Source organism: Miniopterus schreibersii, assembly GCF_964146895.1.
Source record: "Miniopterus schreibersii genome assembly, chromosome: 16".
In the NCBI taxonomy this organism is placed as follows: Eukaryota; Metazoa; Chordata; class Mammalia; order Chiroptera; family Miniopteridae; genus Miniopterus; species Miniopterus schreibersii.
Window position 1 is genome coordinate 13,994,483 of NC_138116.1, and position 19,411 is coordinate 14,013,893.

Here is a 19,411-nt window from a genome sequence, read left to right on the forward strand (position 1 = left end):
TTCCATAACTATAACCCTTTCCCTCTCTGCTATCTCCCCCAGCCAGATTACGATGTGTGGATCCTCCTGACAGTGGTGGGCACCATCTTTGTGGTCATCCTGGCTTCGGTGCTCCGCATCCGGTGCCGCCCCCGCCACAGCAGGCCGGTGAGCAGGGTGGGCTCCCTGGAGGAGGTGGGCGTGTGCATGTGTGTGGAAGGGTGGGGAGCAGGAAAGAAAAGTGAGGAAAGAAGGTGCCTTTATGCCCTTTATGAAACAGTTTACATCTAAATACACTGGCATTTGGCTTTGTTGATGTCCAGCAGTCTCTCTCCATAGGTTTGCCCTTTTGTTCATTCATTCAACAAACACACTGATCTCCCTCTTATATGCCAGGCACTGTTCCAGGAACTGAGTAGTGCAGGGAACAAAAAAGACAACAGATCCCTTCCCTCAGGAGCTTTCATTCTAGTGGGGAGAGACAAACAATGAACAAAATAAGTAAAATATATAGTATTTTAGATGGTGGTATGTGCTAGGGGAAAAAAAAAAGAGAAAGGGGGAGAGAGAATGCAAAGAAGACAGAGTTAATTTTAAAAAGTAAGGCCAGGAAGCCTCATTGAGAAGGTGACATTACAGGAAAGACCCTAAATGGGGGAGGGGGTGACCTGTGCAGGTATCTGGGACAAAGCGATTGAGTGGAGAGAGCAGTAAGTGTAAGGCCTTGAGGGATGTCTGAGGAGCAGTGAGAAGGCCATGTGATTGGAACAGAGTGAGTGAGAGGGCAGAGGAGGAGTCAGGACAGAGTTCATGAGGGCCCAGTTGCATTGGACCTTTTAGGCCATTGTCAGGATTTTGTTTTTCACTCTGGGTGAAATGAGAGCCACTGGAAGGCTTTGAACAGAAGGAGTGCCATGATCTGACTTAAGTTTTAACATGATCCTTCTTGCCGCTTTGAGAAGACTAGATTACAGGGAAGCAGGGCTGGAAACAGAGAAACCAACTAAGAGGCTATTACAGGAGTCCAGGTGACAATAATGGTAGCTTGGGTTAGGGAGGTAGCAGTGAAAGTAGTGAGAGTTAGTTAAATTCTTGGCATATTTTGAAGGTGGAGCTAACAGGTTTACTAATGGGGTGATCATGGAGTGTGAGAGAGAGGACTCAGGAATGGCACCAAGATTTTTGGCCTGAGCAATTAAAAGAATGGAATTGCCATTTACTGAGATGGGGAAGATTGGGGGATGGCAGATATGTGGTTAGGGGTGGTTAATTGGGATTAGGGAATTCCATTTGTGGCACATTGTGGTGTTTGAGTGGGCTGGATACAGTGTGACATGCCAATTAGATATGCAAGTTGAAATGTTAAGCACGCAGTTGTATAAAAACTTTTTCCATTGGCATCAAGGGAAGGAAGGCTTGATGAGTGGGGGAGTGGGGTGGGAGGGCTTGGCCTGCTTGGCAGAGCCATATATGAGCTCGAAAGGGACAAACTTTCAAAGGTAGTCAATTGACCCATGATCTATCTGGGTGACCGGGAACTGAGTCCAAGCTGGGACCCAGGGATGAGGGAAAAGGAGCCCTTGCCCATTCCGAGCCCTACCCGTCTTCCCAGGATTCCCTTCAGCAGCGAACAGCCTGGGCCATCAGCCAGCTGGCCACCAGGAGGTACCGGGCCAGCTGCAGGAGGGCCCGGGCTGAGTGGCCGGACTCAGGGAGCAGCTGCAGCTCAGCCCCTGTGTGTGCCATCTGCCTGGAGGAGTTCTCTGAGGGCCAGGTAAGGCAGGGCTTGTGGGTCACCTCTGTGACCAGGCTGGGGAGGGAGACTGCAGCTTGGGGGAGGAGGCTGATGTGGGCGCTCCGGCTGCATCTGTGTCCTCTGTGCCCTGCATGGGGCAGAGGCAGGGGGGCAGCCCTGAGGTTTGGTTATTTTCCTGGTCTTGCCGTAAAGAGAACTATTGTTTGTTGAGTATGTGCTATGTGCCAGGCTCTGCAGTGGGTGCTTTCAATGCATTATCTCCTTTCAGTCCCATGACCACGAGGGATAAAGGTAGATTAGTGTTTTATCCTTTTGTACAGCAGAAAACTGTCTGTTAAGAAACTTACCCAAGGTCATGCAGCTAAGTGGCAAAATCCAGGCCTACCCTATACCAAAGCCCATACCTTTTCTATTCCACTAGGAGGTCTTTTGCAAGTAGATAAAAGCAAAAAGGAGAGGCCAGAGGGAGTTAGGGGGACGTCCTGGTTCCTGGTCGCTCCTGTAGCTACAGATAACTTTGGTTCGGGCCCCTTTGCTTTCTCCAGGAGCTACGAGTCATTTCCTGCCTCCATGAATTCCATCGTGTCTGTGTGGACCCCTGGCTACATCAGCATCGGACTTGTCCCCTCTGCATGTTCAACATCGTAGGTAGGAGGTGGGCCAAGGTCTGTCCTGTGTACAGGTAGATGGGTCTAGAATGTGGCTTCCCTGTGGGAAAGGGTTTTGCCTTGAAGCTGGGAGAAGCCACGCTGCCTCAACTGTTCTTTAAGCTGAGCACTGCTCAGGATGCCTTGTCTGAGGGGCCGGCCCTTCACATTGTGGACATCTTTATTATGCCAAAAAGTATTCGTATTTTTATGACAACTTTGTCGATTCTAATCTGAATTTGTATGTTTATTATTCCAGCTTTCTGGCAATAAAGTATCCTATTCTAACAAAACCAGGATATTATATGACAGTTTTCTAAGAGATGTAAATAAAGTACATTGAGGAAAAGAGCCTTTTTCTAATGCACCCAAAGGTGTAGTGTGGGCTTGCAGTGGCCTGTGTGAAAGAGCGCCAAATGACTGGGGGAAGAGCAGGGGTTGACATGCACAGTGGAACTCCCAGGGGACAACCTGACTGGAGGGAGTGAAGACAGCCCAGGGCATAAGCAGGTCAGGAATGTCTGTGGTCCTCCAAACTCTGACTGGGCTCTAAAGCTATGCAGGCTCCAATAGGTATGCTATAGCCACACCTTCCTGAATGCACCCTCCATAGGTTTGTGCAAACACCTGTGCTCTTGGTTCTTTCTTCCAGAGGGAGATTCATTTTCCCAGCCCTTGGGACCCTCTCGATCTTACCAGGAACCAGGCCGGAGACTCCACCTCATTCGTCAGCATCCCGGCCATGCCCACTACCACCTCCCCGCTTCCTACCTGCTGGGCCCTTCCCAGACTTCAGTGGCTCGGCCCCCACGACCTGGTCCCTTCCAACCATCCCAGGAGCCAAGCATGGGCCCCCGGCACCACCGTCTCCCCAGAACTGCACATCCCCTGGCTCCAAGTGAGCAACAGCGCCTTCCGGTGGCCCAGCACCCCTTTGCGCAGGGCTGGGGTCTGAGCCGCCTTCAGTGCACCTCACAGCACACTGCCGCTTGCCCAGCACCCCCGCGCCGGTCCAGGCCTCATGACAGCAGTGGGTCTGCAGAAAGCTACTGCACAGAACGCAGCGGCTACCTGGCAGATGGGCCAGCCAGTGACTCCAGTTCAGGGCCCTGTCATGGCTCTTCAAGTGACTCAGTGGTCAACTGCACGGACATCAGCCTCCAAGGTATCCACGGCAGCAGCTCTACCTTCCGCAGCTCTCTAAGCAGTGACTTTGACCCCTTGGTGTACTGCAGCCCTGAGGGGGAGCCCCAGGGGGAGGAGACACAGCCCAATGTGACCTCGCGGCCCCGTTCTTTGGACTCTGTGGTGCCCAAAGGGGAAGCCCAGGTTACCAGCCACGTCCACTACCACCGCCATCGGCACCACCACTACAAAAAGCGCTTCCAGTGGCACGGCAGGAAGCCTGGTGCCGAAACGGGGGTCCTGCAGTCCCGGCATGAGGTTCCTCGGACACAGCCCCAGCCAGAGCCACCTTCTCCTGATCAACAAGCTGCCAGATCCAACCCAGCAGCTCCATCAGGGCAGCCCCCCAACCCACAGCGGCCCAGGGCCCTCACAGAGCCAGCCCCAGACCTGAATGATGCTTCCAGCCCCAGCCCCAGCCCCAGCAGTCTCTTCCACTTGCAAAAATCCAGCTTCCCTGTCCGACACCCACAGAGGAAACGGCGGGGGGGTCCCTCAGAGCCTGTCCTGGCCTCTCGGCCCCAGGATTTGACTACACACCCAGCTTGCCAGATTTTCCCCCATTATGAGCCCAGCCTCGCATACCCTTGGCCCCCAGAGGCCCACCCCTTGATCTTTGGACCTCCGGGCCTGGACAGGAGGATGCTACCAGAAACCCCAGGCCCCTGTTACTCAAGTTCACAGCCAGTGTGGTTGTGTCTGACTCCACGCCAGCCCCTGGGACCACACCCACCTGGGGAAGCGCCTTCCAGATGGAGTTCTGGCACCCCAGAGGGCAGGCCATGCCCTTACCCACACTGCCAGGTGCTGCCAGCCCAGCCTGGTGAGTTTTCAGGGGAAGCGGGTGTGGTGGGGAGAGGAGACTAGAGCTGTCTATTGCAGAACGAATGAAATCAAACAACGAGGGGTTGATGGAAGCTGAGAAGTATACAAGCATGACATTCAAAATAATGAACAACTGGCGTAGCATAGGAGGCTGGCTAGAGTGCTCTGGCTCTGCCAGGTGTCAGTCCTTGGCTGCCAGATCATAGGGAGGTCTCAGGGAAAGTCCTAGTGTGGCTGAGACAGTAGAAAGCATTTGGGGTGGTTTGAGGCAGCAGCTCAGATGGAAGTGCTTTAATATTTTAATAATTGGTACAGCCATACCCATGCATACAGCTCAATGCTAGCCTTAAATGCAAAGAAGGCCAAGAAGTATTCCTTGCCATTGAAGAGAGCATGGAGGAGAAATAATCACTGATAATATAATACTAGGCCATGTGAGAACTGCTGCGTGAATGATGCAGAAAGAAAAAACAGGTCAGGGGCGGTCCCAGCAGCCGTATGGGGCCTTTGGCTTTCTCCTCTCCCCTGGGGTAAAAGAACAGGTAGGGCCTCCCTTTGAAGCACCTTGTTAATAAGATGGACCTCATTTTCTTGGGGGGGGGGGAGGCTCAGTATATCCCTGTTACTGTATCACAACCAATGATGATCATGTAAATCCTCAACTTTAACTTGGTATTTATTGGCTCAAACCCTCCTCTTCCAGACCTTCGACCTCCTGATCTCCCCCATCTTCTCCCATTGTGTGGATGACATAGTCCTTTGCCTGCAGAAATCTCTAGGAGGATCCCTCCATCCAAGAGGGGACTCAGAGTTCTTGAAATATAAGACCTCGGAGTTTAGGAATCCTAGAGCTGCTGTCATTCATTCATTCATTCCTTTCTTTTTCCCCCCTTTCTCCTTTCTGTATTGTATGCTTGCTATATGCTAGGCTCCAAGGCCATGGAACTTGTCAACCAGGAGACCCAGGTCTATGGGGAGACAGGCATGCAAACAGTTACAGTAGAGAAAATACATAATTGCTTTCATAGAGCCCTGCAATGCAGGCTTTGGCCATGTGTCTGATGATTATATTTGGACCCTGTCATGTGTGTACTCTCAGTGCTGCCAGTGACAGACCACCACCTCCCCTCTCTCCCAACCTCAGAACTAGTTTCAGTGACTCCCCTTTCCCTGTTCCTCAAATCCAAACAATGCCAGGTTCTGTTAACTGTATCTCCACTCCCTGTTCCTCCCTCTCTGTGGTTCCCTCCCAGCCATACTCTCCTGCAGGTGGTATAAGCAAGGGGCTGTGTGACCCTCCGTGACCTCTTTCCTCCCCTCTCTCTACATGCAGGCTCGGAGGAGGAGCTCGAGGAGCTGTGTGAACAGGCCGTGTGAGATGTTCAGGCTTACCTCCAACCAAGAGTGTGCTCTGGGGTGACTCAGAGCCTACCTGACACAGAGTCCTGCTCCTGAGAGAAGAAAGGATCTCAGAAAACACCCCTCTTTTTGCTGCCCTTTCTGGAACCACTGGAAGAGGAGTGGTGATGGTGGGTGGCAGGAGGTGGTGTTTCCTGCTCCCAGCTCCAGAGCTTGTCTGCAGACATCTGCGGTGCAGCAATGTCTGTGTCTAGCAGGGAACCAGCTACTGCCTGTGTGGGCTGGCTCCCTTGAAGGCTGTTTTTTGAGAGCAGGAAGCTAGGTATGGGTAGATAGGTGTTATAAAGGTGCTGCTCCTTCCCCCAGCCCCAGCAGGTCTCCCTCATCCCAGGCCTCATGTTAATACCAGCCAGTGGGTCCAGCCGAATGCATGACCCCTTCTCACCTCCTTTCTTGGGTGAATCCTGCACACCAGCTTTGGCTCCTCCTTGGTAAGGCTGCTGCTTTAGCGCCAACCCTGGCTCTTATCACTCGCCTTCTTTGCAAAAGGATCAAGAGCTGAGGTGACCCCTGAGCCCTAGAAGCAGAGTGGTGGGGAGGAGGGAACTATGTAGTTTCTCCAGGCAGTACTGCCCTGGTACATAAGGGAATATGTTTTTCCCTTCTTGTCCTTAATTTTCAGATACACTGTATTAAGTCAGAGGGGAGGCTCTGGGAAGCCAGAGTATGGAGTTCTCTCCCTGAGGTGGAGCCTCTGATCGTCAAACTCCCTTGTCACTCCAGCAGCCCCAATTTCTCCAGGAGTTGGGGATAGGTGTAGTGGGAGGGAATAACTTCTTGGAGATCTATCTCAAAGTCCTAAAGTGGACAGAAAGAAGAGGATTTCTGTTGGACTTCATCTAGGAAGAGGGCAGATGGAATGAAGGCAGAAAAGCCAAACAAGAACAGCAAGGATTCTTCTTAGAGCAGGGATGGGGAACAGGAGAGAACAAAGGAAAGTGAAGCGGGACCCTTGGGTTTAGATGTTCCACAGGCTCAGTTTCCCAGTATAAGCCATATAGGCCAGGGACGCACAGGAAGGTGTGCACGCGAGAGCAGAGTTGGAGCAGGAAGTCTGGTCTGAGCAGCTGGTACCGAGTGGGCAAGGGCTGAGGGGCCGCCTTGGGGTGACATTCCCCCCAGGGCAGCCTGACCATTGTTGGCCCCTCAGACATTATCCCATTTGGAATGTGAATGTGGGAGCACAGTGGGCTCAGGACCCCACCTGGGAATCTTCCCTCAGAGTCAGTGGGGAACTGGCACCTAGGCGCCCACATGGTTATTTATATCTGAACCAGACAGAAAGACGCTTGAATCAGGCATTATGTTGAGAAATGTATTTATTTGCTAATATATTTATCCATAAATGCAGTCTGGTCTCGTGGCTTTGTTCTGTTATGACTGTCACTCAGGGTAACAATGTCGTCGTCTACATCAACAGAAATAAATGGTATCAGAGGCCAGGCTCTGATTGATGAAAGGATAGGGTAGAGCGGTGGGCTCGGCAACAAGAACAGGTCTGTAAGCCCCTAAAAGCTTGGCTAAGTGGGATCAGGGAAGAAGAATGACTGGATCCTCACTGTGGTTCAGTCTGTATTATTCTTGTACTATTCACTTCACACTAATTCATGATACCTCAGTGGCTCTCTTTGTGACCTCGGCCTAATACTCCGTGCCTCACTTTTCCATCCATAAAATGGGTCTACTTCACAGTTCTTGCAGAGCTCCCCTGAGATGACAGAGGGAGAGCACGTTCCCAAGTGGAAAGTACTCAGTGATAGAGACGGTCCTACCCCAGTCACAGCCCAGCCGAACACAGCCTGCCCCCCGCCTGGAAGAGGCTCGTTCCAGCCAGGCGCCTGGCTGAGGACAGAAGGGCAGAAGCTGCCTGAACCCCGCCGGGCAGGTAAACGCCGCGGCTGCTCTGCCGCACGGCGTCGGCCTGAAAGCCCACGGGCCTGGGGAGGCCTTTGCCCCCCTCCCCACAGAGCACGTTCCCCTTCTGCTTCTCCGGGGAAGGCTTGGTCGGGGTGGCGGTTGTCTGGTGCCCAATTCTGAACCACAGGCAGGGCACGGCATTTAGCTTCCTACAGGGTAAAAGGAAAATAATAATAATTAAAGGGCGCTTAATCTCGTACAGATGTGCTGGAGTAAAAGAACTGTCTAAATGAAAAAAGCTGTACAAAGCATAAGTTAGCTGGGACGAGGAAGCGAACGTAAAGCGTTTTAAAAGATAATGAAATGGGCATTTTCCCCGCCCGCCGCCCACTCGCAGGCCGGCATTCCTGCGGGCGGCAAGGGGACACCCCAGAACGCGCTCGCAGCTGGCGCGGAGGGGGCTGCCCCTGCGTTCCCTCCCGTCTCTGCAGAGATGACCGAGAGGGACACAGTGGACTCTGGCCCTGCCCTTTTAAAACGGGAGGACAAAAAAGGATCCAGGCTGTCACCCGGGAGCCTCCTAAGGGAACTGGCGCGCGGCCCGGAGCCGGCGGCCTAGATCAAATGGCCCGCGCCGCAGGCGTGTTCCCGCGCAGGCGCCAGCTGCGCCGCCCCTCCCCCAAGGGCCCCGCCCACAGGCCCAACGGCCGGCCCGGCCTCGCCCTCGCCCTCGCGCCGGCCCAGGTGGCGGGGGCGCGCGCCGGCCCAGGTGACTCCCGGCCGGCCCCGCCTCCAGGCGGGAGAAACCATCTCCTACGGCGGGGGTAGAGAAGGGGCCTGAAGCCTCCTACGCCGGAAGCGGAAGTGCGAGGCACCGGAAGTGCTAGGCATTCTGGGCAATTCACTGTTTATAGTCTGTGGATTTGGCCGGCTTGGCAGCTTCTCGCTGTTCCGTTGGAGACCATGGCTCTGGAGACGGTGCCCAAGGACCTGCGGCATCTCCGGGCGTGTTTGTTGTGTTCGCTGGTCAAGGTATGTGTGGGGGACCTGGTTGTAGGAGGAGTGGAGGACCAAGCTGGGGGAAAGAGGGTGGAACGGGATGTGGGAAACTGCAGGAGGCCATTGTTTACATCAGTAGGAACAGATATTGCAGCTTGCACCGGCGGTCTTACATGCCTTTGACTCCTCAACTCTTAGCACAGGCCTGACCCTTAACAGACGTTCAGTGAACTGCTGATGGATCCTAATGACGCTAGGAGTCGGAGAAGCGTGGGGATCAGTAGGAGAGGGAGTAGTTAGGGAGACTAGGGAAAGGGACAGGTAAAGTGCAAGTGGAAACAAGAGAAGGAGGAATGTGAGGATGAAACTTAGGGACTGTGGGAGTGATGAGTGAGGGACCTGATGAGACAGAGCCAATATATGGAGTTTTCTATTTGACCAGGTAGAAGTATGGAGAAAGCAGCTTTTTTGTTTGGCCTTGTTCATACTCACTTATCATCTTAAAATTTTTCCCTCGCAGACAATAGACCAGTTTGAATATGACGGTTGTGACAATTGTGATGCATACCTTCAGATGAAGGGTAACCGAGAGATGGTATATGACTGCACCAGCTCTTCCTTTGATGGGTAAGCCCCTTTAGATTTCTTTATTCACTTATCCATTACCCCCACACCACACCACCAAGTAAGTGTGTGGCAGACTTTTGATACCATAATCGTGATTGATCTCAAAGTTATTTGAGACATACTGTTCAGTACAGTAGCCACTAGCCATGTGTGGCTTTGAGCACATGAACTGTGGCTAGTCCAAATTGAGATATGCTTTAAGTGTAAAATATACACCAGATTTCAAAGACTTAGCATGAGAAAAAAGAATGTAAATGTCAGTATTTGTTTTGTATTAATTACATGCCAAAGTGATAATACTTTGGGTGTATTGGGTTAAATATATTACTGTAATTAATTTTACGTTTTTGTCTTTATTGTTTTAAGCATGGCTACTAGAAAATTTAAAATAATTTGTGTGGCTTTTATTGTATTTCCACTGGACATTCCTCCACTAGACTGTGAGCTCATTGATGATGATAGGGTAGGGATTGGTTTTATCTTGTGCACCAGGACCTGGCACAGGGCCTGGAAGGTTATGGATGCTTAATAAATGTTTGTTGAATGCATGAAGATACTTTCTGAAAATGAAGGGAAGGGAAGGTACAGTGATGGTAAATTATTGCCCAAAGCTGATGCTTTTAGATATCTTTAAGAAGCCCTATAAGGAAAATTTTCCCTTGTCAGGATTGTCCAGTGGGAAGAAGAGGAAATGAGATAAACTTAGGTGGCCAGGTCTCAATTTTCCTTTCCCAAGGTAGGAGCTAGAGGGCAGTATTCTTTGGGGATTAAGAAGGTACTATTGTTTCTTTTGCCCATAAGCCAGTTAAGGGTTTACACACAAACTGGGCTCAAACCCAGTACTTGCTAAAGTTCCTTCAAGGAGGGCCAACTGTGTTCTTTCTTTGGTTTCTTTTAAGGAAGAATAAAGGATTGGGCAAAAAAAATGTCATAGAACCTTTACTTCTTATGTATACATGTGCAGACTCAGATACTTTAGTCCCTTTGTTCATTTGTTAGCATTGTTTAAAAAGAAAAGTAAACAGCAGGCCAAAATGGAGTCATTTTTGCTAAGTCATGTCACCAAACCAAAACTTAATAAACAACCTAATCAAAGTTTCAGTCAACTCTGGGTTTCCTCTGTTGTGCTGGCTGGGAACAAAAAGAGGGCAGTTCCTTGGTTTTTTTCTTTAGTAGGTGAGGCTCTGGCTGACTACTTTTTTTCCCTTTCTAGAATCATTGCAATGATGAGCCCAGAGGACAGCTGGGTCTCCAAGTGGCAGCGAGTTAGTAAGTATCTCCTTTCCTCCTTATCCTGGACTAGTGTTGTTGCTATCTCTTGGTCTGGCGGGGGAGTCTTAAATCAGTGAGTAAGTGGCCTCAAGAGTGAGAAAGATGGAGGACAGGCAAGGAAAGTGTCCTGTGCCTGGTCATTTAATATTTGTGGCCAGAAGTGATTGCTTTTCTCTTGCAATGGTAGCATTTCTTTTATTTTTAGCTTAAGCTTCTATTTGGTCTTTAGTCTTAACTCACTCTCACTGCAATCTCTCTTCTTCTCTTTCAGGTAACTTTAAGCCTGGTGTGTATGCAGTATCAGTCACTGGTCGCCTGCCCCAAGGTAACAGTAATCAGTATCAGCCAGTGTTTATTTATTGCACCAAGCTCTGTGAAAGTTCTTTGTGTGAATTATCACCAGTCCTCATAATTCTGAGGGAATACAGGTACAGAGAGGTTAAATAACTTGCCCAAAGTTACCCAGCTAGTAAGTGAGGAGCCAGAATTTGAACCCAGGCATTCTGACTCCAGAATCCTTGCTTTTGACAACTACAATGTGTCTTTCTCTCTTTTCTTGTTTTTTGTCTTGTTAATTCATTGATTTTTTTTTTTTTTTTTAGAGAGAGAGTAGAAGGGAGGGAGGTGGGGGCGGAGAGAGAGAGAGAGAAACATTGATGTGAGAGAGACACATTGATTGGTTGCCTCCTGCATGCACCCCAACTGGGCAGGGGATTGAACCTGCAACCCAGGTACTGCCCTTGACCAGGAATCGAACACGCAAACCTTTGGTGTGGGGGGCCTACACTCTGACCACTGAGTACACTGGCCAGAGCAACAGTGTGTTTCATTCTTACCAAGTCATTGCCAAAACACTTCCTTGGATCTTCGATGGTAACAAGCCAACCAAGCAGGACTTCCTCTGAGCAGTCTAGGAATTCCTCCCTGCACCCAGAGTGGTAGCTGAAGGACCTTTCTTTCTTTTCTTCTTCACTCACAGAGCTGTTTTCTTTTTCTGCCATAGGAATCGTGCGGGAGCTGAAAAGCCGAGGAGTGGCCTACAAATCCAGAGACACAGCTATAAAAACCTAGCAAGATGCATGGCTGCCAGTGTCTTTGCCACTGTCTCCTGCCTCTGCTTATTTATTGTTGTGAAAGGAAATGGACAGAACTTCAAATACTCCTCACCAATTCTGAGGCTCACTGGACTATTGAGAGAGCAGCACAGCGTGTTCCTGGGCCATTTTACCATTTTTGAACTACTGGGGGTGGGTGGGAGTGGTGTGGGTTGGTGGATTAATAGAGTGAATTGAGTGTGAAGTAGGATGCTATTTTTCCTACCCACAGTCCTGGGCTGCCTCCTTGGCCATGGGCAGGACTCTATCAAATGCCAATAAACATTAGCCCATAGCCCATGACAGGTGTCTTGCCTCCTTTTCTCTTAGCTGGGTACAGTAAGAATTCACTTGCCCTTTAGGCACCTTCCCAGAGCAACAGAGGCCCCTGCTGTCTCTGGGCCTCCAGGGTTGCAGCCTTTGTGGTGTGCTTCCTTGGGTCTCATTGGGAGGTCTGTCTGGAGTCTAGGCAATCCCATCATCCTGGTAGTCCTGGTATCTGGGGGTTGCCACCTTCTGCCCTCTAGACCTGGCACAACAGGTGTCCCTTAAAGAAATACTGAGACTTAATATTCATTACCATTTGACCAGGTTTAATACTTTTTTTTCCTTTCTTGTCTTTTTTCTTTTTACCGCTCTTCCTATACCTTAGGCCAGCCAGTGGAACCCATGACCTCCCTTTCCCTCAGTTACATTCGACCACATTCCCCTAACTGGGGACCCTCAGATGGCTGCTGGGTCTTGGTCTGGCTAGTTTGTACCTCCATAGGAGGTGGGCTGCTCCCTTTTCTGGCCTAGTAGGGGGCCTTAAATAATGTCATGTTATTGGCCAAGGTGAGTTATTTGTTTTAGAATTAAAAATTTACCAAAACCCCTCAATTTCTTAAATTTCCACAAAAAATCCTGTTAGTATTCCCATTTTTATTTTCTTAGATATGTTCTCCATCTAAAATGAGAATGATTGCTCTGCCTATGTACCTCAAGATTGTTGGTAATCATAAGAATAAAGCCATGTGGAAATTCTACCACTTAAGTTTTATAGAAGCAAAATTCAGCCCTGCACATTGTGGCTCAGTGGTTAGAGTGCCGGCCCATGCACCAAAGGGTCTGGGTTTGATTCCTGGTCAAGGGCATGGCCCCCTTCGGGGTGCATGTGGGAGGCAACCAATTGAGTCTCGTATCAATGTGTTTTTTTCTTTCCCTATCTCCCCTTCCCTCTCTCCCTCTCTAAAAAGCAATGGAAAAAATACCCTCTGGTGAGGATTAGCAACAAGAAAAGTAAAATTCATTGGCTCTCCTTTTGTTAACCATTCTTCAATATCAGCAATATGTGCAAAGTCAAAATAGTGGAAAAATGCTCAGAGCCACCCACTGAAGGGTGCGTTCTGACTGGCAGAGGTGCCTGCACTGGGGCCTTGTCTCTTGGCCACCTGGTGTTGCTAGTGAGTCAGTATCTTGTTACCTGTGGCCTGGAGTGGGAAGGAGGGAGAGGTGCTGACTCAAGTGACCAGCCCCCTCCCTTGTCTCGTAGGCCCATGGGAAGGAAGCTGGGATTGGCACAGCTGCTCCAGTCACCCCTCACAGGTCCTAAAGCCAGAACCATTTTCTCTGATGCCTTCAGGTTCTGAGGGAATGGTTTGGAAACCCCAATTCCAACTGAATTTTTTAAGGATTTTCCCAGCCCAGCAAACTAAAAGAGCTCCAGCTGTGGTGGTTTCTGTTGTTCAATTTCAATCTGAAAGGAGCTTTGGGAAGCGGCCCCATCAGGCTAGAGCTAACATCCCAGAGGGAAGAAGTGGGTTTCAGCAAGAGTGCCTAGGCCATGCAGCCAACACCCAACTTTCACTGGCTTTCTCAAAAAGTCCCTTGGAAATCCCCAGTTGCTGTCCTGCGTGTCTGACCCGGACGTGGCTACTTGGTGAGAATGGAAACAGTTGTGGGGAGGAGAGGCAAGAGGAGCTGTGCACAAATAACCACACTCAGGCTGCCACACTGCGCTGGGGCCTTAACTGTCAGCCTCGCAGGAAGCGAAAGACACAGGCGCTGGTGGTTGGGGGGAGGGGCGGCCAGTTGCAGTGACCGATTTCACAGTGTGCCAAGTGGGTTCTGCCTGGGAGCTGCTTCAGAATTTGCATCCGTGCTTTCGCTGGTCCTTGAACCTGCTTGTGGTGCCACTCAGCAGCCCAACCAGGTAATACAGTTCTGGAGTCCCATGCCTTGCTGGGAGCCCAAGGAAGCTGAAACAGGGACTGCTGGTTCTTCAAGGCTCCCTGGGAGAGAGCAGTGCTGTGTGGAAGATGGTTCAGGTGCCAGCACCGCTGCCCTGCTCACTGTGCCTGTCAAAGTTTCGGCCCCATTCTGACAGCTGAGGTCCCACATCTGCCCAGGGTTTTGGTCTCTTGCTCAAGTTTGACTTCTCTCCTTCAGAAAGGCAAGGCTCCTCCCTAGTTCAATAAGAACAGACTGGCCTGGCCGGGCGTGGCTCAGCGGTTGCGCATCGACCTAGGATCCAGGCGATCAGGGTTCGATTCCCTGTCAGGGCACATGCCCGGATTGCAGGCTAGGCAGCCGATCAATGACTCATCATTGATGTTTCTATCTCTCTCTCTCTCCCTCTCTTTTCCTCTCTCTGAAATCAATAAAGATATATAAAAGTAAATAAATAAGAACAGACTCAAGTGAGGCACATTAGAAACAGTAGTGACCAGGCCGCCTTCCCCTTGCCCACCTATTCCTCATTCTCCACTCCCCACCCACCACAGGTTGTGGGGTTAGGGTGTCTCCCAAAGACTGAGGACTAAGTGGCACTGCATTGCTGAATGCAGCCTCCCGCTCAAGACAGGATTGGTAGCTGATAGAACAAGGGTTGGAACATTCTGGTCTTAGAGGGGAACTGTTTCCCCCAGAGTAATGGGGATGGACTGATGAAGGCCTAAACTCGGGCTGGGGTCTCAGGTTTAGAGACTGAGGCCTCACCCCTCTGGGCACAACCACTGCCTTCTAACTCCCAGCCTGTCTATAACCTGCTATTTAATCTTCAAGTCCCCTCCTGACACCTGATCTGTATAAAAGAGACAGGTAATGTTTAAGGACAGACTAATAACATCTTGCTTTGTCTGGGAATCTGGTTCAGGTTTAGCATCAGTAAAGCCTTTCATTTAAATAACATTTTACAGTTGACAAAAGAGACTTTATGTCCATTACCTTATTTGATCCTCACAAAACCCCTGTGTCAGAGTTAACATCCTTATGTAGTGATGAAGAGACTGAAGCTCAAAGAATTAAAGTGACTTCATTATGATCAAGCAGTAGAGCCTTAGCTCAAAAAGTTCATTGCTCACACCCAGTTTAGGGCTACCGTTTCCAACATAGTTATCCCCATATGCAGCAGGCCTGGTCCCTTCATGAGTATTCCACAGAACCAGCGTGAGGCATTAGCTTGTTGAGTGAAAGTTACATGTCCCTGCACATTGAGTGCCCCAACCACCCTATGCCCAACACCTACAACTCTAGTCCCCAAGTCTAAAATTAGCCAAAGATAGGGAAGCAGTGTGGGGAAATAGCCCATGAAAGAAAACCTTGGGGTTTACTCAAGGATCCCTGTATTGAGTACTGGGAAACCGGTCAGTTGTCCAATTCTCTCCTGGCTGAATCTTGTGTTCCTCTCCAGCAGCTCCTAGGTATCTGCTGACCTGTGCCCCATACCCCTAACCTCTTCTGCTTTTTCTACTTCCCACCTCTCTCAATCTCCACCCCAGTTATGGCACCTTCACACACCACCAGAACACTGAGGCTCGCGTGATGAAAATATACATATTCAACTAGGGGCACTGTCCTTGCCTCCCAGCCCTGTGCCTTCACCACCCACCAGCCCTGGCTTTTCTAAGTAACTTTACTTCTTTAAAACGAAGTTTCCTCTCTATACATTGCAGTTGAAAAAACTCTGATGTTGCCTTGGCTGGAGCAGCTCAGTTGGTTTGGGCATCACCCCGTGCACCGAAAGGCTGCCGGTTCAATTCCCAGTCAGAGCACATGCCTAGGTCGCAGGTTCATCCCTGATCAGGGCATGTACAGGAGGCAACTGATCGATGTTTCTCTCTCATATCAAAGTTTCTCTCTCTCTTTCCCTTCCCCTTACTCTAAAATCAGTAAAAACATATCCTTGGGTGAGGATTTTTTTAAAAACACAAAAAACTCTAATGTTAGGGAGCAAGATAGTGGTTACCTGTGAAAGGTGGGGGTAGAAAATCGCATGAGGTGTTCCTAAGGTGCTGGTTATAGTTTCTTTCCTGATCTGGATGCTGGTTACATAGTTTGGTTCCCTTTCTGAAAATATATTGAGTTATACACTCATGATTTGTGTTGCACAGCGTTTCTGTTTGTACGTTATACCTCAAAAGTTCCCTGAAGGATATAGATGGCCATCCCTGAGGATAGTTAGGAGCATCAAATACATTAATTTAGGTAAAAGCAATTTGAGAGCTGTGACTGTCTCGAAATCATCATGATCCAAAATTGTCCACCTCTAGATAAGTTCTAGGTCCGTGTGGCAAGATTGTCATCCCGCTAGCATTGTTGGTTAGTAGATGTTCCAATACACCTGTCATATATAAATATATCAAAACTGGAACATTTTCCTTCAAGTACATAGTTTTTTATTTTAATCTTTCTGTTCTCTCATTTTCTATGACTTAATGTTTTGGGTTTTTTTAAAATGTATACTTCCTTGCTATTTGGATATGAGATTCTGGATATGATTTAACCTCTACTTGACTCAAAGTCGTTGTTATAAACCTCCATTTTTGTATCATGTGGTGCAGTGGTTCTGGGACTGATCACTTTCTACCTCTTGGATTCATGTCAACCTGTCAGCTGTCACTTCTGCCACTCATGTATGGCTGTCCCCCTTCCAGCCTCATCTGAGCTAAAAGGACAGACAGCCATGCTTGGTAAAAATTGCTGTAGGGTGAGCCAGTAAGGTTTAGACTGAGGAAGAAAGCACGTGGCTGCCTGCCTGGGCCTTGGGGCTCGGAGGCCTGCACCATGTTGGGTGAGGTCCAGTGTTGGGGCTGCAGAAAAAGTGAAGGCAGATCAGACAGAGCATGTGAGGCCTGGGAGGGCCCTGACTTAGGCCAGCCCTGCACTTTATTGTGAGAAGACTGAGCCCCAGAGCCAGTGGTCAGCCTGACCTCTAGAGGGGGTCACTGCTATTTTGTCTGTCCTACACTGCCTGCCTCAGCACCTTCTGTCTACAGATGCTGGTGTTTCTTTTTGCTTTAAGATTCCAGAAAGTAGGAACTGAGAGCATGGAAAACTCTGCCCCATGCTGCTGGCACCAAGATGCCAGGTCCTCTGAGAAATACGATAGAAAACATCCCCTCTAGACCTGGGCACTCCTATGCTCAACACTCCCCCAGAGTGGAGGGCAGGCATTATGGGGTCCTAGACAGAGGATCTGAAGCCCAAGCTTTTGGGGAGGAGGGGGTCCATCCCACAGCACAGGGGGCCTGGGGCTGAAAGAAGTCAGGGAGCTAGCAGACCCATTTCAAGAACTCCTACTTGCTGCTTCCTGTCTGTGCACCCTCCTTTCTCTGAACTGAGCTCTGTGCTATAGAGAGAACTGGAAGGAAGGTAAGGAACAGCTTCAGACACCAAGGGGGGGGGGGGCAGCTTCTGTCCAAAATAGATTCTTCATTACTTCTTCCCCTGAACCCAGCAACTGCCACCCTCTCAACGCCAACCCCCATCCCGGAAAATACCTGGAAGGAAATGAGTGCTCTGAGGCCACTAGCCGGAAGAGGGGGTTTAACTGTCACCTTGTCCCTGGGGGCTTGAGTAGCGAGGGCAGAGGGGAAAATGCAAATCCATGCTTGGGAGAGAGAAGAACTCCACAGAGAGGAAGAGGGTGGCAGCCATGGCCCAGCCTTCCTCCTGGGCTTGTGGTCCCAGAAGAGCCTGGGGAGGCCTGAGGCAAGGGAGGAATCACAGGCTCTGGGAGAAGCCAGAAGCTGCCCCCACCCTGTGCAGGCAGCTGCGGCACTGGCACTTTCTCCGGGCAGCTGAGTAGACTCACTTCCTCAGCCCTGCACCCCAGGGGAGCGGGGAGATGGGGGCGGGGTCTGGAGCTCAGTAGGCCGGCGGGAAGATGAGATGGAGGTTTAGGTGGGCAAGGCATGTCCCTGGTGGGTGAGCCTGGGAAGAGCGTGTCTAATCTGCTTCGGTAGCAGGTGGGACTAAGCTTAGATTGGAAGGACCCCTCTGGCCTCCACACCCTCCCCCTTATAGACACCAGAGGCCAGAATTGAGAACCACATGGTGTCCTAGCAAAGGGACCTTTCACAGCAACTGGGAGGCAAGGATATGAGTGATAGGCAGCCCTTGGGCCAGTGTTTCTACAATAATAATCTATTAGCAGTGTGGCATTACCAGGTTCAAAACTGGCCACCTCCGTCATTGCACTTGATCCCCACCACCCTATGAGGCATTATTCCCCTTTCACAGAGGAGAAAACAGTTTCAGTTATATCACTTGCCCAAGGTCAGTGGCCAGGCAAAGCTGCAGTGGTGTTCCACCCAGCCCAGCTGTCCCTATGGCCTCCATTCTGCCATGGCACATGGGGATCTAGGGCCCATAACTGGGGCCTGGGTAAGGGGGTCTTCCTTTTGTCCCCTTGAGCCCCAGCCTGCAAGTGGGGCTCTTGAGGGTCCAAGTCTACTAACCTCAGCACCAAGGTCTTTGGGGGCTGAGGGCCACAATACCTCCCTATGCTCATTCACCCGGGACCCTTCCTGGAGGGTCTGGGCCTCCTGCCCCCACCCCCGGCCCCCATTTTGCCCCACTTCTCTCACCTCCTTCTCCCCTCCCCCTTCCAGCCACAGCCCCATGACATGGCTGCCTGAGCCCCATTGGCTGGCCTGGGAACATTTGCCCTTATTTGGCCAGGCGGCTCCAGGCCAGGCCTCCACCCCCAGCCCAGCCCCCGCAGGCTTGTCTTTCTCACTTCGTCTTTTTGAGGTTTGGCTCTGGGGCCCTGGCGGGCGTCGCTTCAAACACACTTTCTGGTTGAGTCACTTTTTAACGGCTCCAGTGCTGTGAGCTGCTGCTGCTGGGGCTGCTGGGGCTCCAGCCTTCGTGGCCAACCCTCCCCCATCTGACTGCTTAACGGGCTCACAGGGAAGGGGCTGGGTGGCCATTCGCTGTTGGACAGATTGTGCAGACCACTCGGTTACCCATTTAGACCCCTCTGCTCCCCCCACCCTCGAGCCTGAGGGCAGGGAAGTCTGCCCTGAGTTCCAACCACTGCTTTTTCCAGCTCCCTTCTTGCGCCTGGGTTTGTGAGCAGACACAGGCCGCATGGCCCCTGTCTGAGTACCCCCTCCAAGGTCTGCCGGGCCTGGTCCTTTTGAGGGCACTTTGAATGGAGTCCCTTAGGGGGACAGAAACTATGCAGACTGTTGGCCGATTTTCAGGAAGGTGAAACTTCATTCTGGTTCCTCGCCTCAGAGATGGGGATACCATCGTTTACATCACTAGGTCAGCGCGGTGATCAAATGAGATTCAGATTGAATGTGCTTTATAAAGTTCTCTAGATGCCTCTGCTGCACCCCACCCCCCTCAGGGTGTGGACCTGCAGGAGAGGGAAGCAACAGCCTGGAGTCATTTGAGGGGCAGACCTCACAGGGTTCTCTGCTCTTTCCCCTTCGCTCGCTGCTCCAGCTATCCCTGGGACCCGAGGAATCCCGAGGGGGCAG

The 19,411-nt window shown here is 50.7% G+C and overlaps 2 protein-coding genes across 3 annotated transcripts in view; both read left to right on the forward strand.

Moving 5' to 3' along the window:
* Positions 1 to 7,160, forward strand: part of RNF43 (ring finger protein 43) — a 55,392-nt gene extending 48,232 nt beyond the window's left edge. For both annotated transcript variants that reach the window (XM_081116048.1, XM_081116047.1), the window contains 5 exons: positions 43 to 147; positions 1,592 to 1,753; positions 2,281 to 2,383; positions 3,035 to 4,390; positions 5,726 to 7,160. In XM_081116048.1, the coding sequence (XP_080972174.1) occupies positions 43 to 147; positions 1,592 to 1,753; positions 2,281 to 2,383; positions 3,035 to 4,390; positions 5,726 to 5,769 (1,770 nt within the window). In that variant the 3' untranslated portion in view covers positions 5,770 to 7,160. The remainder of the gene's footprint in view (positions 1 to 42; positions 148 to 1,591; positions 1,754 to 2,280; positions 2,384 to 3,034; positions 4,391 to 5,725) is intronic.
* A 1,234-nt stretch (positions 7,161 to 8,394) lies between these two features.
* On the forward strand, positions 8,395 to 12,683 carry SUPT4H1 (SPT4 homolog, DSIF elongation factor subunit). Its single transcript, XM_081160845.1, has 5 exons — positions 8,395 to 8,700; positions 9,188 to 9,294; positions 10,508 to 10,563; positions 10,838 to 10,891; positions 11,570 to 12,683. The coding sequence occupies exons 1-5, from the start codon at positions 8,632 to 8,634 to the stop codon at positions 11,635 to 11,637; spliced, it is 354 nt and encodes a 117-aa protein (XP_081016971.1). The 5' UTR covers positions 8,395 to 8,631; the 3' UTR covers positions 11,638 to 12,683.
* The last annotated feature ends 6,728 nt before the right edge of the window (positions 12,684 to 19,411 follow it).

What these genes read in the sequence shown, in the direction of transcription:
- SUPT4H1 (XM_081160845.1), top strand. Translation starts at nt 8,632, where the DNA reads ATGGCTCTGGAGACGGTGCCCAAGGACCTGCGGCATCTCCGGGCGTGT. An exon ending in TGTTGTGTTCGCTGGTCAAG is followed by an intron (nt 8,701 to 9,187) that starts GTATGTGTGGGG and finishes TTTCCCTCGCAG; the next exon opens with ACAATAGACCAGTTTGAATA. An exon ending in CTCCAAGTGGCAGCGAGTTA is followed by an intron (nt 10,564 to 10,837) that starts GTAAGTATCTCC and finishes CTTCTCTTTCAG; the next exon opens with GTAACTTTAAGCCTGGTGTG.